At 44.1% G+C, this 24836-nt stretch overlaps 1 protein-coding gene across 1 annotated transcript in view; it reads right to left on the bottom strand.

Moving 5' to 3' along the window:
• RGS12 (regulator of G protein signaling 12) overlaps positions 1 to 24836 on the bottom strand; it is a 748472-nt gene that overhangs the window by 371930 nt on the left and 351706 nt on the right. The window contains exon 2 of the mRNA XM_044063568.1: positions 11569 to 13574. Coding sequence (XP_043919503.1) covers positions 11569 to 13434 — 1866 coding nt within the window. The 5' untranslated portion in view covers positions 13435 to 13574. The remainder of the gene's footprint in view (positions 1 to 11568; positions 13575 to 24836) is intronic.

Here is a 24836-nt window from a genome sequence, read left to right as displayed (position 1 = left end):
CAAGCGATGAGGCTGGAGGAAGGGGAACCAAATTTGCCGAGGCCAGTAAGGGCCTATTAAGATCATGGTCCTTCCCAGAAAATTTGCTTTCTGTAATACTTCGGGAATCAGAGGGAAGGGAGGAAAGTCATAAAGGAGACCAAGGGGCCAACTGTGCACCAGTGCATCCATTGGGGCATCCCCCAGTGGGGGAAATCAGGGCAAAGTAGCTGCTGTATTTCGTGTTTGTTGGGGTTGCAGAGAGATCGCAGCAAGGCTGGCCCCACCTGCGGAATATCCATTCCGCTACTTGTTTCTTTAGGGGCCACTCATGAGGCAGTAGAACTGCCCTGCTTAGCTTGCCTGCTATCACATTGGATTTCCCCGGGATGTGCATTGCTATCAGAAAGCACCGGGTGGAGATTGCCCATTACCATACTCTCATGGCCTCTCGACACAGCGGGTAAGATTTGGTTCCTCCTTGTTTGTTTATGTACCAGACCACTCAACATGTTGTCTGTCTGAATTGCAATTGTTTCCAGAGGTAGAGAGTCTTGAAAGGACTGCAACGCTAGAAGTACCACTCTCATCTCCAGAACATTTACATGCAGATGAGCCTCATGTTTCTTCCACATGCCTTGGGCTGATCTTCCCTGATAATGCCCCCCTCCCCATCAAGGAAACGTCTGTGTTCACTGTGGCTATGGGATTGGGTAGAATGAATGGACAGCCCCAGGATACATGTTGAGATGTCAGCCACCATTGAAGGTCCTTCTTGCACATATTCGTTATGATAATTTGGTGTGACACTGGAAATTCTTGAAAGGACCATTGAGAGAGCAGGAGCCACAGTAGAACTCGCATGTGCATTCGAGCGAGGGGAATGGCAATGATTGTTGCTGCCATCGATCCTAGCAATTTGAGTACCATTGAGACTGGGGGCTTTTTTCCTTGGAAGCAGGTCTAATATTTGTTTTCATAAGAGACAAATTCTTTCTGGAGGCAGACTTAATGTCACTGAAACTGTGTTTAGTTCTGCTCCTATAAAGACAGTCTGTTGCAATGGAAATAAGACAGATTTTTCTGAGTTGATGGTAATCCCCAATTGATTGCAGAGATTTAAGGTTGTGTCCCTCGCCTGAATAAGTTGATGCTTGGTGGTGGCAGTGAGGAGCTAGTCATCTAGATATGGAAACACCTGGAATCCCAACCATCTCAGGTGAGCGGTGACTACTGCCATACATTTGGTGAACACTCTGGGGGCTGTAGTGAGACCAAAGGACAGAGAGTGAAAGTGATAATGGCTGGCTCCCAGCCGGAAGCATTGATGATCCCTGGATGGTCTGTCCATCTTTATGTGATAGTATGTATCCTGATGATCTATATGGCACATCCAATTGTCTTTCCCCAGAAAAGGAAGTTTTGACTGAAGCGTGACCATCCAGAACTTCGTCCTTTTTACTGACTTGTTTAGTCTGCTTAGGTCCAGAATAGGTCTCCAGTCCCCTGTTTTCTTTGCAACTAAAAAGAACCTTGAGTAAGTTCCGGATCCTCTCTGGTCTGCTGGGACTGGCTGAATGACTCTTTTGTCCAGCAACCTTTGGACCTCTAAGGCTGCTTGGTCCCTGTGACTGGTTGGAACATCTGGGATTTTCTTTACTAGAGGGGGTGGAGTGGCAAAGGGGATTGAGTATCCTCTGGATATTATGCTTTGTACTCACCTGTCTTTTGTTATTTTTAGTTAGGTGTCTAGGTACAAAGATAGGCGTTCCCTGACTGCCTCCAGAGATGAACAGTCGGGCCTCCTTTCAGACGTGCTGATAGGGCTTGCCAAAGAACTGATCTGTCACCCTGGTTCTGCGGACCCCCTCTGCCGCGTGGGTGACGTTTTCCATTATTACGCCCTACTCTGCCTCTAGAGGGGGTTTCACCACAAGTGTTCCGGAAAGATCCTTGAGATTTACGGAACCATATCTTTCCATCTTCCCTTCCTTTGGGGTAAGATCTATTCGGGGTAGAAAAACGTATTCCGATGGCAGACAAGGTCTTTCCATCTTTTTCACTCCTGGAAAGCTTTTCTTTTACCTTTGGTCTGAAGAGGGACGAACCATCAAAGGCGGTGTTAATGAAGGAAGACTTAAAGGGTTCCGCAAAAGAACATAAGCGCATCTAGGAATGTTTCCTGAGAGCGATTCCTGTACCAGCTGCTCTGCTCATACCATCAGCTGCATATGACAATAGACACATGGACAGGTTCACTATCGAATTAAGAGTGGAGAGTTGGGAAGTTACCTTGTCTGGAACCCCACCCCCACCCCCACAGCTACTGAACCCTGCAGGGTGTCTCCTAGCCCCTTTAGGTGATCCCTTTGTAATCTAGTAAAATGTGTGAGGTAGTTCAGCAATCGAAGGATGAATGTTGCTTAACTAAACATACACTTCCCGTATCTGTCCATAATCCTGGATTCTCTATTAGGAGGATGAACAGATGACGAAGTCTCTGATAATTCCTTCTTGGTGGCTGCTGCCACCACCATAGCATCGACAGGTACTCCTTTAGTAAGGTAAGGTCTATCTTGAGAGGTAGTTATAAATTTGTTAGGCCTCCTGCGTACAGACTCTGTGGTGTCTGGGGACTCCCATGCCCTTCGAATGAGTAATTCAAGCAACTCAAAGGGTGGAGACACGCAAGAGGAGGAGGGTTGAGACCCAAAAGCCTTCAGGAGGACTGACTCATCATCAGAAAGGTTAAGGGATTTCCAGCCATCCCTCTGTTTAAGAATTCCTAAGATATCGGCAAAGGAAATATCTTCTAAGGGGAACCGTGGGGACCTTTCTGACTCATCCAAGTCAGTATCAGAAGTGACTGATTCCTGTGGGGAGTCCAGATGCTTCCTCTTGCAGAGTCTCTTCCTAGGCACTTATTCAGTGGGAGCTTCTGGAGAAGTCTTGGAAGAACATGGCTCACCCAATGGGGCTTCCTGAGGCTCAGGATCTCTACACTTCAATGGAGCGTGTGATGAAGAGGCAGACACCGGTGCTTTCAGGGAGGGAGCTGCTCAAACTGATGGAGTGGTCGTCGGGGGGGGGGGGCAAAGCCCTCCTCATAGCCTCGAAGGCCCCTCGGTCCCGACAAGAGTAATCCCTCGGATCCGAAGATTCGATGGAAATCAGTATGGAGGGCTCTGAGCCAGAGGTTGGGGCCAAAACCACTCGAGCCAAAGCCCCGAGATGTAAAGTCGGCACTAAAATCGGTCCTACTATCCTCCCCGGACCCGACCAGTGAGTGTCGGCCCCGAGATCCTTCGGTCGGCGCCGAAGACATCAGGGCAGTCGGGGCTGAAAAACCTAGAGTAGGTGTCAAACCCGAGGGGTCCACGATCATCAGTTCTGAGCTCTCCGGCTCCAAAACTTCCATGGAGATCGGAGGAGGAACAGAAGATGTTGGAGAAACTAAGGTTGGCTCTGAAACCCCCGGGATTGGTGCCGATAAAACTTTTGCCAGTGCCGGTATCTGTAGAAGCTTCTTCACGCAGTCCACATCCAAATCAGACAGTCTACTTGAGGCCCGTGAAGAATGTGACGAAGCCACCGACTGTAATATGGGAGACTTTAAAGTGGACGATACCGGCTCCAAGGCCTGTGGACCAGCTCCTAACCATAACAACAGTCAGCTCCAAAGGCTGTGGAACCAATGTCGAAGCTTTACTAGAAGCTGATTTCCAAGTAGATGGACTTTTTGTCGGTTCTGAAGTCTTTTTGGAGTGCTTGTCTGACTTAAACAGTGACTCTTGGAAAGAGGATTTCAGCAGACCCTTATCCATGAGTTTTCTTTTTCTCTCATGCAACACTCTGGAGCTAAAGGAGTGGCATATAGCACAGCTTTCCTGCAGGTGTACCTCACCCAAACAGTAGACACATTCAGTATGTCCATCACTTATAGATATCTTTTGCCCACATCTTGGGCATTTTTTGAACCCAGACTTGGCTTTTTCCTCCTCCTCCTGAGACATATTTTCAAAGTTACAAAGACAAATACTAACTAAAGTAAATCACAGCAACAATGCCCTATAAAAAAGAAGGTTCTAACAGTAATATGCACACAAACCAACTAGTAAAACCTTGAGAAAAAAGACTCTGAGAAAATTAGCTATTAATGTAAATATTTATCTGCCCTGTATAAAAAGAAGGGTTGTAATTTAACAAATAACAGACACACACACATGCAATGTAATTCTATAGAAAAGACAAGAAAGGCCTTAAAACACAGCCACTAACATCTAATTATAATATTAGTAAAGATAACTATGTGCCTTGTGAAAAAGTAGGGGTATAATCTAATACAAACACTATCTCAATATGATATTCAAGATAAAGAGGAAAAAAAGGTCTAAAAACTCGGCCACTAATTTCTCTCAGTAATTAAACTAACTGAGCTAGAGATAGGGAGAAAAGAAGGCCTAAAAAAATGGCCCTAATAACTAACTATATTATCTAAATAATCTAAGTATAGACTAAACACTCTATCTAAATGACTAAGTAACCAGCTAAGCTATTTTAACAGCTATTTTTTTGAGAAAAAATATTCACTGGCCAGAGCTGGTGAATGTCTTATCAAGTTGCAATGGCAAACGAGATCAGAGGGAAGATCAGCATGCATCATGGGATAGGGAGTTGGCCTCAAGCTGGTTGAAGACCTCGAGCTTTTGCAGTTGGCCAGGTCAGAGCCGAGGATCAGTTTCAAACCCATCAGTAAGAATGAACGGCGAGATAGAACAACTTCACATTGAAAGTTTTATACCGGACAGCGCGCCACTGGTCATCACCATCACTATAGGGAATATAAGTTGCGGAAGAATGGGACAGAGATGGGTGAGCTATAAATTGTGGTAATAACAGCAAAGGGAAAAAACTAGGGAAAGTAATGCAGTAAATAACACATGACAATGAAATAGACAGGAAAGAGTTAAAGAAGCATTGGTGGGATAGAGGCAGTGGTAGTGGTGGTAACGAGAGAGGAAGGACAGAGAAGACGGAAAGCAAATGAGATAAGTATACTGGAAAGATGGTTGGAAAAGATCCAAGAACAAATATAGCACAGTGAAGAACACAAAAAAGAAAAGATAAAAGAGGCAAAGGTAAGATGGGAGGTAGACAGCAAAAAGCACTGCAGTGAAAGAAATGTAGCCATGGTACTAAAGATTACTGGTTGGTGGTGCGGGAATCCCAAGGTAAACAACTAGCAAAAAATATAGATCAAGGCAAAATGACAGGAAGGTGGCCAAGTTGAAAATGGAAGGAGGAAGAATTAGTGAAGATGATGAAGAAATTGGGCCGGGGTTTGGCATAATAGTTAAGGTGTTTATCTCACAAACACGGTACCAGGTTCAATTCTCACCTTTGAAGGGAAATTAGCTAGACTAAAAATGGACTGCAAGAGAAGGTAGCCTAGTACTTGCGTTGAACCTATGAGAGAATGCTTTAGGGAGTACTGTAGGGACATTTATAAAAAATGAGAAGTTGTAATACCAGAAAGACAGGATTGAGAAAATGGTAAAGAATCAGGACAGACAGAAAGAAATATCAGATCAGGCATTACCAAAGAGGAGCTTAAAGATGTTATTCATAAAATGAAAGAAAAGAAGGTTGCCCAGATGGTTCCCTATTGAAATGTCTGGACTTGCAATGCTCAGTCTCCACATACAGAAAAAAAACAAAAACATGCAAGACAAGGGGAATACTGAAGATCACTCTTCTCCTTTAAACTTCTTTTCTGCAAGGGCAAGCCCCCACACCTCCAAAATTTACATATACCAACTCCAAGATCACCATACCATGGAGGAGAGGGAATATTCTGAGAAATGGCAATCACTGACTTGGGATATGTAAACCCAGACTTCAGATATTTAGTCTCCACACTACATGATTCATTCAGAGCCCAAACCTTTCAAATGGTCACTGGTCTAGATGAAGTTCCCTAGAGTTCTACAAGTGACATGGGAGACAGATGTAGCAGGTGCTGAGTGAATTGCATATTACAAACAGCACGACAAGCAAGGGTAAAAGTAATATTTACAGGGAACAGCAAAAGGATGGAAGTAGGAAGCTATTAGCCCATTCAATTGATTAACCCAGATTTAAAGTATTACCAAAAAAGTTAGACCAGCTCTTATGATTGGTAATAGAAGGTCACAGTGGATTCATAAAATAGTAAGGTGGGAAAGATTTGGTGGAAACTAGTAGAGCTCTTATACATGGAAGAAAACAGAGAAGCTGGAAGTGGAAGGGTGTATTTTTTGATCTTACAAAACACCTTTGACATGGTGAGATGGAGTTTCATATGGGAAGTGCTGAAGAAGAGAAGACTGGGAGAGACAATCTTTCAAAATAGATGTAGTCAATACACAACAGACCAGAGACAGAGAGAGACTGCAGCTACTGGGGGAGATTGTTCAGGGGTACTTGAGGTGAGAAAGTGAAAAAGCCAGGGGTACCTAATACAAATCAGACTACATTTCTTACCACTGCTGTCATTTATATTCTCCCTCCCTCTACTATTACACTAGTAAAGACACCTTCCTGGAGGTTTTCCTTAAAGGCTATCTTAAGAGCACCATTACACACGACAACCTCAATATCAATGTAATACAGGCAGAAGCTACCCAACACAACAAAGTTATACTACAACTCAACCTAGAAAAGAGGTCAGATGGGTGGTTCTTATACAAAACTTTACAGGAATCTGTGACATTACAAAATCTGTCAGGCTTCTTAGGGGCAGGAAGTCTGGTTCTGGACTCACAAAGCAAGCATATGTTTCAAGGCCTCAAGGACAGGAGGGATGGTAGATGGCTTTGCAACTCCCACATACATAAGATCATAACAACTTATGTGCGGCTGACACCGGTTTACCTTCCCACTGAAAATGCTGCATCATCTTTCATGTTATGTCCCCAAACGAAAGGTCCTCTGAGAGAGAATCTGGGGACATTAGTGTCCTCCTCTTCAGATTCATACCCAAAAGGTAAGTACATCTGAGAGGAGTAAGTCAAGGAATTGCCCTCAGAATCTGCAACTTCCACATCTGAAGAAAAATCTATATTTCCCTTCAAAGGAGAGGAAGGAGGAGCATAAGAAAAGAACTGAGGGGTCTTGAGAGAGGCTAAAGCTTTAAACAGCTCTTGAGAAAAATCATACCACTCCTTCTGAAGTTTGTAGACAGGAGGTGTAAAGGAGAAGTATGATTAGTCTTCTGCTTTTTTTTGGAAGGAACAGCAACTTGCATAAAATGAGGTGACTGACCCCTGGCATACCTCAACAAGGAACCTGGTACTCCTTCCTTGACAAGAATCTGAGGACTACTGTCAGGCCCCACTGAAATAATCAGTCTTGGTTTCCCTTTTTAGTTGACATGAAAAAGAGAAAGTCTCCCCAATGGGGATACCTATCTGCCCTAGGCAAATGGAATCAATAACAATTGTACAACTGACAGATCAAAAGAGAAATGCTGGTTTAGTGTTCAAGACAGGGGTGAGAAAGTTCTGAGGCATCTCACACCTGTGCATTCCTTATGTACTACATAGCCTTGGCATGCTTTGGTCATACATGGACTATATGGTATGACAATAAGACTCCTAGGCTTTGGTATCCTGTCCAGATGTACAGTTATCCCTAAAGGGTTATCCCACTAGTTTTTTACACCACAACATTGATCATTAGAAGGATATTACAGCTGTGACATTTTAAGATTGGTATAATGGTTAAGTTGTTTACCTTACAGACACAAGGTGCAGGGTTTGAGTCTTACATGGTGTAATTGCCTAGGCTTGAAATGGCTCAAAAAGGGCAGTTAGCCTAGTACAAATCTACGAACCTATGAATAATACCAACAGATGGCATACGTTTTAAATTGCAATGATTAAAGAAGTCCTAAAAACATGGCACCATACAGACAGACTATTTTCTCAGAGACTATTTCAGCAATTGTCTGTGTAGAACATAGTACTGATGGTGAAGTTGCTAACAACTATTCAATCAAACCGTCAGCAGATATGAACAGAATTTCTTTATCTAAAATAATCCATTCTGATATAAAATACTCACCTTCAATAGATAAGCATGTAACAGTCATGCATTAATTCATTCTATAATCACCTGTTTAATCTAATATGAGGTCATGACAGAGTCAGACCACATCCTAGCACTCAATGGGTGCAAGACAGACAGAATCTCATTTTGAAATGTTCCAAAAACCCATTGCAGGGCACATACATACATACCCACATAAACATGCGCACAAACACACACACATTCCAAAAATCCATTGCGGGGCACATACAAACAAACATACACATACACACAACAAATACATTGATAAGCACTTTAGAGGAGCATCAATTCACCTATGTCACATTACTGGAATGCAGGAAGAAACCAAGAACCTGGAAAAAAGCTGTACAAACACACGGAAAATTTATAGACTTCACATATAAGGCAGAAAGCTCCCCAGCTGAGAAGTGAACCTGAGAAGCAAGTACTGTGAGGCGGCAAAGCTGACTGCTGTGCCACTATAAAACCCAACATACGTTCACCAAACACTTGTGCACAATATTGCAAAGCGGTTCATTTATTAGTCCTCGAAACATGACTTAATGAAGACTCAACTCACTGAGCTAAACTGCCCAAGGAGTCAACCTAATACAAAAATTTAAAACAAACATTCCTTTTTCATGTGTAATCAAAGCCCCCATGCCCTCCAAGCCTACATATACCAACTCTAGAGTCACAGAAACACAGGAATCACTGCTATCATACTTAGCAATTGCATCAGCAATGATTTCTTATGAGAACCAGCATTTGGGAAGTTCAGCTTGGCAACCTATGTCCTCATGCAGGACAGCCTTGCAGAAGTGTAGGTGAACCTTTCAAAGTTCATCTGAAAGAACTGCTCATGTTAAGTTATCAACCTACACAGAGTTATACCAAACAAAATATAACAAATGTTCCACGACAAACAGAATGTTCTCTTTAAAATAATTAATACTTTAGGCACAGCCATTTGAGTGCCATCATATTTTGCAGTACTTAAAAAACATTCATAACTTTTTCAGAGTAACAGCTGAAATAAAGTCCAGGAGGATGTCATAATTCAAAATTTTTCAATCTAACAGCTGAAATAAAGTCTCAGAGGCCACCAGTTGTTGAGTACAACATTTACTGCTGATTACAGATATAAAAAAAAATATCAAGAAATATTTTTTATTTATAAAATATTTGTTGACCGAGAAGTTTGTTTTGGCACCAAGGCCTCTTTCCAGTGGAGGTCCAGGGAAATCTAGTTCAAAATATGTGCTCTTTCTCAATTTTTTTTTTATTTTTCAAATACTTTTGAATAAATTCTAGTATTTATACATAACATCTTAAATAACTATGTACACTATTTACATTAGCTTGACACTATAACAGATTTTAATGTATACAGATACTTTATAAGTATGTCCACTCAATTATTAGAGTGTCTGATCAATTATTGTATAGTGTCAATCAACGATAAGACTTTTCCCCAAGGGTTGTTGACAAATGGCTTTGACTAATTCTTAGTTCTCTAATTTTAATTTACAATAATGCTGTGGTCTTCAGTAGGCTGCAGAAGTCTTCCAAAGTTGGTATTGTGTTTGTATTCCATCTCCTTGCTATACACTTCCTTGAAATTGCAAGTATAGTCCATACTAGATACACGTTTGACCTATTCAAATGAGGACCTTCATTCACACTTAATAATACAAGATCTTTAGTTACATAAAATGATTCATTAAATAAAGCTTGTAGAAGTTTATTAACACCATAAAATATGTGCTTTTGATGACAGCTGAGATGGCAGAGAGAGCTGAGAGTCCTTACCGGAAAACACTTTTTCATCAGAAAAATACACCTCAAAAATGGCTAGCAAGGAATGAAAACCAAGACATGAAAGAATGCTTATGGAGGAAGAAGATGAAAAACTGGCTGACTGAAGAAGAGGAAAATGTAATTAATGTGACCACTGAGCTGAGGGCATAAAAGGTAGAGTTGCGAAAAGAAAGGAGGTATTATAAGAAGAAAAATTGCTGCCAGCATCAGATCATCATAACAAAGGATGCTGTCAAGGAAGGAGACCTGCTTGTATTTTTATAAAGTTAGCACTACTTTGGATTCAGGAAAGAAAGTGAAGGTAGTGCACCAGATATAAAATCTGGTCTTTTTTCTAGACATTTCTTTCACTATATGGAAAAATAAAGAGCTTCCATACAGACGAGACAAGCCAATGATGTTAACTAAAGCATCATTCCTTGGATTCAGTATCCCACTTTATTTAATTTCAAATTTTTCATTTTGCTAATATTTGTGTACTGTTTCTGCTGATAACTTCAATCCAACCCAGGTTTGTTTATTTATTTTTTATAGGTTTCAATTTTAGCTCAGCTGAGCAGAAATGTAATTTCATCATGCATTACAAAGCAGTTTACCATTAGTTAGTGACAAAATTTGTAGATAAGCACAGTGCATTAAGCACAACTTTTACTGCTGATTAGACATGCAAAAAAATTGAAAACATATTTTTATTCTTTCTTTTTTTTTTTTTGCAGCTGTCAGAAAATATGCATACAGTCCAGCATCCATAATCTGAGCACAGTTAGTATGTTGGTAGTACAGCCTAGATGTTAGAACAACAAGCTGCTCATAAACTTAGTACAGCTGAACGACTTGGACTGATTTCTCTTCTCTTTCACTGAGGCAATTGGGCTAATAGTTTAAAATTCCTACATTAGTACACAATAAATAAATAAATACGGATACATATATACATGGTAATGTGTATGTGTGTAAAATATGCAGCTATGTAGACATGTTTGCGCCTGTGGGGATTAACAGGATAATATAAGCCAGTTAATGCCGATGGAGCAGAGGGGTAATGACCGGACTGTGGCCCACGCAAACAGAGTTTGACTAGAGTCTCTGGCTCTTGACGGTGCTGGCGAGAGAGGATGAGCATGCCTATCCTGAGCAGGGGGGGGGGGTGTAGGAGACAACCACATACTGCAATAGTCCATCTAGAGAAGGGTCTGGGATGATATTTGGCTCAGCAACTCACCTGTAATGGTGACAGTCTTTATGGTGGGTGGGTGGGTGCATGGGAACACGCACCTATGTAGGAAAGTATTGTAAGCTGCTGTGGTGACAATGATTGCTCATCCCCTGCTCAGGGGAGTGGGTCAGGTAAAAATATGAACACCAATACTGCTGAGGTGCTGGCGAGGGCACAAATAATCTTAAATTCTGCCTGCATGAAGGCCCTCTCTGGATAATGCTAACCCTAATGGATCTGGGAATTCCTTATCACTAGGGAACATATGAGCTGAAGTCCAATAAAGGGGAGGTCTGATGGTTAGAAAGTATATGTGAAAAGGCATCTTGGGGGGAAAAAAAACTACCAGTATATTATATTAATGTTTTGCATCCTAATATAATAGCAAATATGAATCATGCATAGTCTTTATGAGCAGTCATTAAATATACAACCTGTAATATGTAAGAATATTGCACATTTACCTTTTTAGTTTCTTTGTTTCTGTTTCCAGTTTGGGGAGTTGTGAAGACTTTCTCTCCACCCAAGAACTTCTTACGCCATTCATCTTTTTGGGAAATAAGTTGAGCAGGCTGTGCAAGGTTTCCATCAACTCTGTACCTATCTGCTGGAATCTTACTCATTGGGGGAGGAAGTGTACCACAGTTAATACTTGACCACCCATCTGTGGATTCAGCATATGATTCTTGGTCACTAGTGTTACCATGCTGCCAACCCTGAAGAACATGAACTGGCAACCAGCTTTGACCACCACGATAACAGGCACCCAATGTTGAGGCTTTTTTCCCTTGAGGCAACAATGAGCGTGAAGAAACTAGAGGGACTTCAATTCGAGCAGAAGGACCTAGATTTCGATTACTGTTTTGGGAAGCATCATGAACTTTATCACTTACTAATGATTTTGCTTCTTGATCAGGACGGTAACCATTTCGATGTGAATTAATCTGTCCAGGACATCTTCCCACAGCATTTTCCCATATACTGTTAGGTACATGCCTGCTTGGATTGGTTCCTAGATCAACAACCAAAACTCTACTGCTTTTTTCTTCTAGATGAAAATTCCCAATTCCACTGTCACTGTTACTGCTTATACTGTTGTTCTGTTGAGCATCTGCATCTCCCTCCATAAAGGCTCTAGCCCTCATTCCTTCAATAGGTTCGCCCATATCTCTATATAGAACAGAAACAAACTGAAGGACAGGCTGAGAAGAAAGTGGAAACTCCAAACAACCATTTGTGTCTGGATCAGGGGTACATTCAAAATTAAACCGCCTTGCAATACCTTGGTGAATTTTATGATTAAATAGTTCTGGGTCCACCATAAAAACATGGCATGAGGTCCTTAAAACCCCTTCATCCTGTGACAGACTCACATCATCACTGGACTGCATGGTTACCAGACCAAAAAACCTTCTGTCATCAGGACAAACAGCACTAAATGCCAGTTTCTCAGCAGGATACTTAGCTACAACAACGTTTCTATCATTGCCAAGCTCAATACAATCATGCATAATCTTCATCATCACCAGAGAATGGATTTTCTGCTCAGCTCTCAAACGCCTCATGCAGCCCCGGATTGCCTGCAAGCTATCGTTTTCAAGATTAGAGCTTGTGGAGGGCAATTCTATAGAACCTAAATATCCTACTATCATGCCAACGTTCAGAATACTTGCATCTAAGCCAAAGTCTTCTTGGGTTTCCAATGCATCTTCAAATACACAATCCTCATTCAGAACTCTAGACAGTTCTTCTTCAGACAGTAAATCAGGGCTGCTTTTCACACTTTCATGTCTGACATTGCTATTAAAGGCTGGTTCAGAACATGACCTGTGCTTTGAAGTGGGTTTTGTGGAAACACCAGAAGAGGCTGGGTTCTCAAACATCATGTTAAATATTCTACCAGACTGCATCTCTTGAACAACTCTTTCTGCTCTGTTAATACCTAAAGCTTTAGAATCAAGCTTAGATTTTAGCCAGCCTTTCCCTTCACAAAACCCAAGTTCTTCATCACTGGAGCAAGAGTCTAAATGACTACTCCCTTCAGAAATAATCATATGCAAGACACCAGTGCACTGTCCAATTAACTTGACCACATCTTCATGAGAGGCTTTAGAGACATTAATGTCATTAACACACAAAATTTGGTCTCCAACTCGAAGCCCAACAAAATCTGCAGGACTTCCTTTCACAATGCAGCTCAGAACACAAGGAGCTTGTCCAGATAAGGTAAAACCATAGCCTGTTCTTCCTCGAGCTACATCCACACTTCGAACATGAGGAGCAATATGCATATTAAGCCAGCGCTTTGCAACCTCTCCTTGTCTAAACATTTTCCACAAGGTCGCTGCAAATTATAATCTGCTAAAAAGGTGAACTAGTCAATGAAACGCTGGTTGTTCAGATATCAAGACCAATGCTGTAGTATGCATTAGTTTTCAGGATGCCTTCTTTTACTGCTCAAAATGTTGACCTAATAGCAAAAGAGAAATGACAATGTTAGCAATGGGAATAACATTAAATGCAGCACTTTTAAAGCATTCTAAAAATCATTGTGAAGGAAAGCAAACATGAACACAACATTTGACAACATAAATAATAAAAACAGCAGCAGCATGTGGAAGTTAAAGCACAATGGCTGAAAAATGAAAGCTATGCACTCACCATAATAACAGATGCATAAGTTCATAGGTTCATAGGTTGGTACTAGGCTATCAGCCCTAGGGCCTATACAAGCCTAGCCATAACAATTCCCTGGCTATTTCTTCCCACATTATTTACTTTCCTGGACCCCTGTCTAGCAGGGCGACTGACGTGATCCCTGGGGTGAATTTCCTTTCTCCCATCCAATCGTCAAGGTTCCTCTTGAAGAGGTCCAAAGAGGCACTCTGCTTTACATGTATGGGCAATCTATTCCAGAGTCTGGGGAGTCTCTGGGTCAGGAACCTATCTCTTCAGCATGTTTTGTTTATTGTGATGACAAGGTTTAGATCCCTGGAGCGTGTAGCTCTGAGGGATTGGGATTTCTTTAAGTGTAGCATGTCCAACAGCTCTGGGTTTGACATGGCCTTGAATGTTAAGCAGAGATCGCCTCTGAGTAGACGATATGCGACAGAGTATAGCTGGAGTTTTTTTAAGGCGGTCAGCGTAGGGCATCTGCTTTAGGCCTGTGATTCTTCTAGTGAGGTATTTCTGAGGCCTTTCCAGTTGTTGCAGATGTCTTGAGAGGTACATACCAAATGGGGCGTTGTATTCTATAATGGGTCTAATGAGGGATGAGTACAGTGGGACAATGACCTCCTTTTTTCTGATTTTCATCTGGTTCAGCTGTGGGTTATCATATCTGACTGGATCCAACCTAGACGCCAATCCTGGAGCTTCTAAGTCACAGGGCACTGACTGCTACCATACCCATAATTCCCTGAGATACCTCAGATTGAGTTTGCCCCCCCAGATTACATAGTATAATCATATGCAGATCATTGAAACATATAACGTCAGTTCAAATTAACTCCAGAATTTGTAACACAGAAGAGGGTCAAGTTACGAGGAAACTGGCAGTAAGGACCATCACAGACAGGGAATGCCAAAGTTGAACCAGTCAGCAGAATCCTATTAGTGACAATCTGGAAGGAGGGAGGGATGTTGAACCAAATGAAAATCAGTGACATATCATTATGGTGAGTACACAGCTGTCATATCCAATGTTGTCTATTTTGTCCGATTCAGCTGTGGGACAGATTCCTAGCATGTAGACCCTATGGCATCAAGGAAGGACATTTCCCGACGGTGGAGCCAAAAGAGGAACATGATCTAGACTATTCATTCAGTTTATGTACTGTTCACCAAGTGGCTGCTGCACAAACATCACAAAGAGGGAGCCTACTGGCAAAGGCTACTGCCCTTGTGGAGCGAGCTTTAGGTTTAGATTTTAAAGACATTTATTGTAAACTAAGGAAATATACTCAGGTAACTAACTTGACAGAGTCACTTGACCCATGCTTTGCCTAGTTGGATTTTGAGTATACCACAAATAACTGTTCTGACGTTCTGAAGGGTTCTATGAAGACAGAATCTTAACTGACGGTGACTGTCCAGCATATGAAATGGGCATTCAACTTTGTTTGAAAATTTTGGGGAAAAAAAGATAAATTTATTGACTGGTTCACACTAGGAAGGAAAATGCATTAGTCCTTAGGGACACTCTGTTGAAAGACCAAACATGTAAGTTTGCATGAAAGTGCTTGCATCTTAGAGATCCATGTGGCTGAAGTAATACCTACTAGATGAATTAGTTTCTAAAACAGGAGTTTTAACTCAGTTGATGCTGTCATTTCAAAGGGTGGATGAGTTAGACCTTGCAACATGATGTTAACATCCCGTGGAGGTACAGGTCTCTGAAAGGAGGCCCTAGGAGAAAAATTATTTTCAAAAAGGCTTTAGAGATTCTTAGGGGAAGCAATGCAATTATTCTTCTAGCCAATGTGGAAACTTGAGATAGCTGCATTTGCACTTTGATCATTGAATAACTGAATATGTTGTGGAAATGTTATGACAAGAATTCTAAAGTGAAATGAACTAGCGCAGAGGAGGAGGAGTCCAAACTTTTAGCCATGGCCCAAATTTCTACCACTTGCTATGGTATATTTTTGAAGTGGTCTGTTTTTGGGATGTTGAAATGATCTGCACAACCGAAGGAGAAAGCCTGGTGTCTCTAGATAATGTTTCTACTGGAGGAACCAAATGGTTTATATCATGGCCTTCTGGAATGGCGGTGTCTGGCAGGATGTCTTAGGAGTTCTGGATAGCGACCCAGCAAACATGAAAGCCACAAAAAGGGGAACCAAGTTTGTTAAGGCCAGAAAGGGGCAATGAGGATCACCCTGTCCTTATAAATTACTGCTTTCTGTACAAACTTGTTCATCAATGGCAAGAGGGGGAAAAGCATACAGGAGACCTGGGGGCCAACTGTGGACTGGAGCATCTCTTGGTGACTGTCCATGTGGAGGGATTAGGGCAAAGTAACTGCTGCATTTGTTGTTTAGATGTGAAGCAAACAGACTGCTGCAAGTTTGGCCCCAGTGACAGAAAATTAAGGTTGTCACTGCTGGACTGAAGAACCACCCATGAGGCATCAGGCATCAGGCATGATCTGCTCAACTTGTCCTCCAGTACAATGGATGACCCCAGGATAAGTGTCATTAAAAGACAACATTGAGAAGGCATCACCCAATGCCAAACTCTCACAACTTCACAACACAGGATAAGAATGAGTCCCTCCCTGTTTGTCGATGTACCAAACCACTGACATATTGTCTGTCTCAACTAATATCACAACTCTGGGGATGACATCGAGAAATGCCTGAAACACTAGCACAGCTGCCCTCATCTTCATGAAAGTGATGTGAATATTGATCTCAGTTTGTGACCACGTGCCTTGGACCATCTTCCCTTCAAAATGCCCCCACCCTAGAATGGGTGCATCCGTCACCACTATGGCCATAAAGGGGTCCATAACATAGTCAGCCTTGGGCATAGGCCAACTGGTGGCCACCTGTTCTAGCAGGGGCACTTTTCCAGTAAACTGGATAATGTAAATAGATAAGGATGGGGACACCAGATGGTGTGGGGTTGCGCTGTGTAGCCCTTTTGCCTAAAGCACAACTTGACCTATGGCCGACTCTGGTCCATAAGGAATGTGCATCCTTGTGCTACTGACACAGACGTTATCCACCATGATATGTGTGTTCTGCAAACTGGGGTAAGCCACATCATAACATGAATTTGTGATAAAATGAGAAGTTATGTACCTACCATAACGTTCCATGTTAGTTGTCTTCTTCTCGCCTTCTTTCTTGCTGGATGGGTCCGGAGCTGATCCTCGGCTCTGATTCGGCCTATACTAAAGCTCGAGAGCTATTTTTACTGGCTCAAGGCTACCCTGTATCCCACAATGCTAGGCGCTAACTACCCAGATCTCGTTTGATAGCTAACACCATAGCAGTTCTGTTCTCAGAACAAAGGAGAAAGAGGAATACCTATATATAGAACATACCAAGAAAAGCCAACCATGGGAGTCCATTCTGGGATGAAAAGAAGGCCCAGAAGGATCCTTTCGGTCTGTCCAGGCTAGGGGGTTGGAGGGTGGGATGCAAGAAAGAAGGTGAGAAGAAGACAACTAACATGGAACGTTATGGTAGGTACATAAATTCTCAATGTTAAGTTGTCAATCTCGCCTTCATTCTTGCTGGATGGGACCGCATCCCTAGCACCTCAACCCTGGGTGGCTCATCGGAACAGACTCTTGAGGACTGTGGAACCAAAGTTAGCTCGGCTTCTGGAGACCATGTCCAATTTGTAATGAGAAATAAAGGTATGAGGAGAGGCCCATGTGGCTGCCGCACAAATGGAATCTATAGGCAACCTAGCCTGAAAGGCTATTGTCGTAGCTAAGGCTCCAGCTGAGTGGGCTCTAGGCCTTGAAGGAAGTTCTTGATGCCTCAGTTCATAGATAAAAGTAATCACAGAGGCCAACCATCTAGAAAGGGTTACTTTGGAAACTGGAAGGCCTTTCTTCCCTTCCGCATAAGACAGGAAGAGCTGCTCAGATTTCCTAACTTGCTTGGTTCTATCCAGGTAGTAACGGAGTTGACGGTGAACATCCAAAAAATGCAACTTTTGTTCCACTTTGTTGGAGTAATTAGGGAAGAAAACCGGGAGATCGATAGTCTGGTTTAGATTTGCCTCAGAAGATATCTTAGGTAAAAAGGACGGGTTAGTTCTGAGGGACACTCTATCTTTATGGAAAACCAGATAAGGAGGACGAACGCAAAGGGCGTGAAGTTCTGAGACTCTCCTCGGGGAAGTTATGGCCACTAGAAATAGAGTTTTCCATGAGAGTAACTTCAAGGAACAGGAAGCCGCAGGTTCAAAGGGAGGGAGAATCAAAGAGGTTAAAACCAGATTCAAATCCCACTGTGGTGGGGGATCTCTGATCGGGGGCTTGTAAAAAGATACCTTTAAGGAAGGCTTTACAAAGTTTATGGGACATAACAGTGGAGTCCAACAAGCCAACATGAAAATTTGAAATGGCCGCTAACTGAACTCTGATAGTGGACGAAGAAGAACCTGATTGAAAAAGTTCGGCCAAGAAATCTAGGACTGATTGGATAGGTGCCGTGAAAGGGTCCATGTTTCTAGTCTCTGCCCAGAAGGAAAAACGTTTCCATTTGCTAGCATAAATCCTCCTGGTAGAAGATTTGTGGGAAGGTAGAATGATGTCACGCACCGAATGGGAAATAAAGGGAAGCCTGGCTAAGGCTGGAAGTGGAGCAACTAAGCTGTGAGGTTGAGAGAGGGGAGGGACTGGTGCAGCTTGCCCGATTGATGGGTCAAGAGATCTGGCACTGGGTCCAGATGCCAGGGCTGCTCCAAGAGGTAACGATGCAGGAACGGAAACCAGATTTGTCGAGGCCAGTAAGGGGCAATGAGGATCATTGTGGATCTCAATGCGGTAGCTTTCTGAATCAACTGTGTGATTAATGGAAAGGGGGGAAAAGCATACAGAGGACCCCGGGGCCAATAGTGGACTAGAGCACTCTGGGGGGTGGCCGGGAAGAGAGTGAAGAAGTCGTGGCACTTGCTGTTTTGAGGTGTTGCGAAAAGATCACAGCAAGGCTAACCCCATCTTTGGAAAATTTTTTCCACTACTGACTGCTTGAGAGACCACTCGTGCGGCATGAGAATGGCTCTGCTCAGCCTGTCCGCTATGACGTTGGATTTCCCAGGGATATGCGTTGCTATCAGAAACCACTGAGAACAGATCGCCCACTGCCAAAATCTGAGTGCTTCTCGACATAAGGGATAGGACTTGGAGCCGACGAGGGAGTCCCAGCGCCCGGATCCTCCCAAGGAAGGAACCATGGAAGTGCTTGTTGATGTACCACACTATGGACATATTGTCCATCTGAACTGCAATAGTCCCGATGGGAAGAGAGTCCTGAAGGGCTTGCAACGCTAAAAGTACTGCTCGCATCTCCAGGACATTTATGTGCAGGTGGCACTCGAAAGGTTGCCATGTGCCCTGGACTGTCCTGCCCTGAAAATGCCCCCCATCAGGGAGGTGTCCGCTGTCACCGTAGCAACCGGGGGAGGGGGGAGAACAAAGGGTCTGCCCTGACTCACTTGAAGGGAGGCCATCCACCAAGAAAGGTGTTTCTTGCATGATTGGGTGATTAAAATGTTGTGTGACATTGGAAGCTGTTGAAAAGACCACTGGGAAAAGAGCATCCACTGAAGGATCCGCATGTGAAAGCGAGCTAGGGGAAGTAACGTAATGGCTGCTGCCATGAGACCTAAAGTCTTCAGTACAAACCTGGCCTGGATTCTGTTGCTGTGAAGAAGGATGTGGACGTGTCCGCGAATATCTGAAACTCTTTGTGCGGTTAGTTTTGCGGACAGTTCGACTGGTGTCTAATATGGCGCCTATGAAAGTAATAGACTGACAAGGCAACAAGGCCGACTTAGAAATTTATGGAGATACCTAGCTCTTTGCAAATTTGAACGGTGTAATCTCTGGACTGAAGAAGTTGACGCCTGGTGGTGGCGCTAAGGAGCCAATCGTCCAGATATGGAAACACCTGGAATCCTTGACGTCTCAGATGAGCCGTAACCACTGCCATGCATTTGGTGAACACTCGGGGGGCTGTAGTGAGACCAAAGGGCAGGGCCCTGAACTGGTAGTGACTGGCCCCCAGCCGGAAGTGAAGAAACCTCCTGGAGCGCCTGTGCATCTTGATGTGGTAGTACACATCCTGAAGGTCTATAGAGCACATCCAATTGTCCTGGCCCAAAAAGGGTAGAATGGACTGTAGTGTGAACATCCGGAACTTCGTTCTTTGGACAGACCTGTTCAGCCTGCTGAGATCCAAAATTGGTCTCCAGTCCCCTGTCTTTTTTGGTACCAAAAAGAACTTGGAGTAGATTCTGGATCCTTGCTGGTCTGCTGGGACTGGTTGGATGGCTCTTTTTCTTAGCAGTTTTGAGATTTCTAATACTGCTTGTTCCCTTAGACCGGGTGGAACATCTGGAAGGGGCCTTTTTGGCTGTGTTGGGGTGTGGGCAAAGGGAATTTCGTAACCCTCGGATATGATCGACCGTACCCATCTGTCTTGGATGAGGGAAAGCCAGGCTTCTGGGTACAGTGATAATCTTCCCCCGACTGCCTCCGAAGGCGGACAGTCGGGCAGCTTCTCAGGGATGCTGGAAGGGCTGCCCAGAGACAGCTTCTCTGCTACCCTGATTCTGCGGACCCCCTCTGCCCCTAGGGCGGCGTCTGTTATTGTTCCCCCCCCTGCCTCTAGAGGGGAACCCACCTCGTGCATCAGGCGCGACTCCCTGTGGTTTGCAAAACCACATTTTTCCACCCTTCTGACCCTTAGGGTATGGTCTAGACGGGGTGGAAAAATGGACTCCCACGGCAGAGAGAGTCTTGCCATCCTGTTCGCATCTGGTCAAAGTATCCTTCACCTGAGGTCCAAACAACGCCGAACCATCAAAGGGAGAGTTAGTGAAGGACACCTTGAAGGGGTCAGCAAAGTTACAAAGCCGCATCCAGGCATGACGCCTTAAGGCCACGCCTGTGCCTGCAGCCCTACTCGCCCCATCAGCCGCATAGGAAATAAGCCGCATGGAGGAGTTAACAATCGAGTTCAGGGTTGCCAGCTGGGAGTTGATTTTTGTCTTGAGACCCCGCAGCTGTTGGATCCTGTAGAGTATCACCCATTTCTTTGAGCATGTCTCTTTGAAGGCAGGTGAAATGACACAAGTAATTCAGCGACCGCATGGTAAAGGTCGCTGAAGAAAACATCCGCTTGCTGTACCTATCCATAGTCCTAGATTCCTTATTAGGAGGATGGATCATAGGTTCATAGGTAGATACTAGGCTATCTGCTCTAAGGCATTTATAAGCCTAGCTAGAGTGTATTTGGCTTCCGCCTCCATATTAGATTAGCCTACTGTGTCTCTGTAAAGTAGGTCACAGAAGGTACCCTTTTAAGATTAGTTTACTGTGCCTCTGTCTAGCAGGGACACAGAAGAGATCCCAGTGGTGAATTTGTGATTTCCCATCCACGCGTCAAGATTTCGCTTGAAAAGGGTGAGCGAGGGGCTATGTCTAACATGAATTGGGATTCTATTCCAGAGTGAGGGGAGCCTCTGGGAAATGAATCTGTCCCTCCAACATGTCCTATTTATTTTTGTGCTGAGGTTTAGGTCCCTGGAGCATGTAGCTCTAAGGGACTTGGATTTTTTGAGGTGGAGCATGTCCATTAATTCTGGGTCTGACATGGCTTTGTACATCAGGCATAGACCGCCTCTGAGTAGGTGGTAAGCAACTGAGTAGAGCTGGAGTTTCTTTAGTCGAGCTGCATAGGACATCTGTTTCTAGCCCATGATCCTCTTGGTGAGGTACTTTTGGGGTCTCTCCAGTTGCTGCAGGTGTCGGGTAAGGTACATCCTAAAAGGGGCATTGTATTCAATTATGGGCCTGACGAGTGACGAGTAGAGGGGCACAATGACCTCTCTTGATCTAGATGCGAACCCTTTCCTGATAAGGTGGGCTATATAGAAGTTCTTTCTAATCACTTTGGCAACGTGATTATCAAAGGCGAGATTACTATCTACGTTGGTCCCCAAATCTCTAATTACTTCTTCCGTACTTAATGGATTACCACATATGTGGTAATTTGTGGGCACCTAGTTTTTCCCAAAGGGGATGACTATGCACTTTTTAGCATTTAGCTTGAGGCCGTGGCTCTGGCACCAAGCATCCGTCTCTGAGAGACCCTTTTGGAGGATGCTTGTGTCAGCTGGAGATTTGATTATGGCCCACAGTTTGCAGTCATCTGCGAACTTTGTCAGCCATAATCCCCCCGTGTTAGCCTGAACCTCAGAGAAGTATATACCGAACAAGAGAGGTCCCAGAACTGAGCCCTGTGGGATGCCACTTGTAACTGGTTTGGATTCGGACATGGCACCTGCGATTCTGACCATGTGGGTTCTATCTCTGAGCCAGTTTGCAACCCATCTTGTGATATAGGTGGTGATATTTAAGCTGGTAAGCTTATTTATGATGCCCGAGTGGGGTATTGTGTCGAAGGCTTTTGCGAGGTCCAGGCAGGCTGTGTGGACTACCTTGCCCTCATCTATGGCTTTGGCAACTGTTTCAAAGAAATCAACTAGGTTTAAGAGGCAAGATCTGCCCTTAACAAAGCCGAATTGGGTAGGGTCCAGTGTCTGGAGGCCCCCAATGTCTTTGTTTATGAGTTCCATGATAATACGCTCCATAGCTTTACAGACCAGACTAGTCAGGCTTATGGGGTGATAGTTTCCGGGGTCCGTTGTGGCACCACCTTTGTGGAGTGGGACTACTGTAGCAGTATGCCATTCTTTGGGTACATATCCTGTAGTAAGGCTAAGTTTGAACAGTGACTTAATGTGAGGGTTCAGTTCTTCTTGAAGTTCGTGTAAGATACAGCCTGGGACACCATCCGGTCCCATAGATGCTGTGTTTTTTGCTTTGGAGAGGGCAGCTTTCACCAGTGCATCTGTGATGTCAGGGAGGTTACATTCAGTTGGGATAGGCATTTGCTCCTTTGGGGGGGAAGAGGGGGAGAAGTTTGCACTGAATCTGTCTGCCCGGATGTTGGCTATGTCTGTAGGTTTGGTATATTTTGTACCGTTATGCAACAATTCAGAGCATATCTGGGAGTTTCCGCCCATGTTCCTGACATAACTAAAGAAGGTCTTGTGATTATCTTTAGTGTCTAGGGCAATTTTTCTTTCAAAACTGGCCTTTGATGATTTTATGAGGGATCGAAGTTTCTTGCTAATACTGATCAGAGATGCCTTCCCTTTTTGGGATTTTGCTCTGTCATGTAGTAGCTTCCTCCTTCTGTTGTATAGCTTATTTATGGCCGGGGTCCACCAGACCGGTCTCCTGTTTTTGGAGGAGTGAGTCTTGGTTTTATTTGGGATAGCACGATCCATGCATTCCTGCAGGTGCTCATAGAATGCATTTGTAAAGGATTCTGTGGATTGGGCTGTATTATCCTCTGGCCCAGGGGCTTTGAAGGATTCTACCTCAGTCTTGAGAAGTGCAAAGCTGGCTTTTGAGAAATTCTTTACAGTGATTTCCTTGGCTGGGGGGTGGGGACGGGATATGGATGTCCAGGGAAATTTGTTTATGGTCTGATCTTACCAATGAGGGGTTTACCTCTGGTGTGGAACATAGAGTCCCCATGTTGGTGATGACCAGGTCCAATATGTTGTTCCCTCTTGTGGGAGTGGTGACAAGTTGTTCCATTGCGTTAGAGTTTATAAATTCAAGGAACCATTGGGCGAGGGTGTTTGGGCTTGAGTAGTTTTCCCAGCCAATGTTTGGGTAGTTGAAGTCACCCAATAACATAGTGTTTGGAGAGACCTTCATATTCTCCAGTGTTCTCAGGAATGCCACGTGGGGTTCCTGTAATAGGGAGGGTGTTCTGTAGCAGGCTACAAACTGAAAGGCAGTTTTGCCCACTGTTAGTTGCACATGGATTGTTTCCGATGCTTCGTGCAGTGCCACTAATCTGGAGGTGTAGGTATCTTTGATGAATATAGATACTCCCCCTCCTTTTGTGCTTCGGTCCGAGTTTTGGGGCCGAAACGCATGGTATGAGTTATAACCTGGTAGTGCTGGGGTGCTCTCAGGAGCCTTGAACCAGGTTTCTGTTACTGCACAGACATCGATTTTCTCCATACTGAAAAGAGCCTTGAGTGCGTGCATCTTGAGGTTTAGACTTCTGGCATTGAGTAGCATTACCTTTAGATTTTTTTATCCTTGGGTTGTCTATGGAGGTGGGTTTGCCCTTTGAGCCTTGCCTAAAAAAGGCATTATGGGGGTGGCAAGAGCCACTACGTATTGTCCAAATACACCCATCACATCCCCCATTAGCATACTGTACATGTCTGGGGAAGTTCTGTATGTAACATGTAACCTGGGACACACCTCACCGTAAATGCTGTGTGGTGTGTGCAATGTAAGCCACACACTTCAGTATCACTACATAGTTAGGTAGGGGTCTACTCCCAGATCGGTACTAAAGGATCAGCCAAGTTCCTTCTTAGTGGCTGCCGCCACCACCATGGCATCAACAGGGACACCCTTGGTTAAAAACTGCTTATCAGAAGGGACTGTAATAAATTTTGAAGGCCTCCGTGGGGTAGGTTCCATCGTGTCAGGGGCCGTCCATGCCTTCCGCGCCACCACTTCCATGAGGGGGTCAAAGGGGGGAGAGACCCAGGAGGTGGATGGGTGGGAACCAAAAGCCTTTACGTAAACCGACTCGTCCTCGGAAGGATTGAGGGTAGACCAGTTCCCCCTCTCCTTGAGGATCTCAAGGATGTCAGAAAAGGAGACATCCTCAGAGGGGGACCGTGGGGACCCTTCCGACTCATCCAAGTTGGTATCAGATGTGACGGACTCAGGGGAGTCCACATGCTTCCTCTTGCATTTCCTCTTCCGAGGGGGCTCCCCTGACTGATCAGGGGAGGCCTCAGAAGAGGAGGATGCTCCCAGGGTACCTGAGACGTTGGATCTCTGCGGTCGGGGTCGAGAGGATGGGTAGAGACCGTAGCAGGCACTACAGTGGGAGGAGCTGAGGGAGCTGACCGTGGAGCAGGCACAGGGGCCAGC

The sequence above is a fragment of the Protopterus annectens genome, chromosome 2.part1, assembly GCF_019279795.1.
Source record: "Protopterus annectens isolate FY-2018-M chromosome 2.part1, PAN1.0, whole genome shotgun sequence".
Lineage (NCBI taxonomy): Eukaryota > Metazoa > Chordata > Ceratodontiformes > Protopteridae > Protopterus > Protopterus annectens.
Note: the sequence above shows the minus strand (reverse complement) of the source record. Positions and strands in the feature narration are given on the sequence as shown.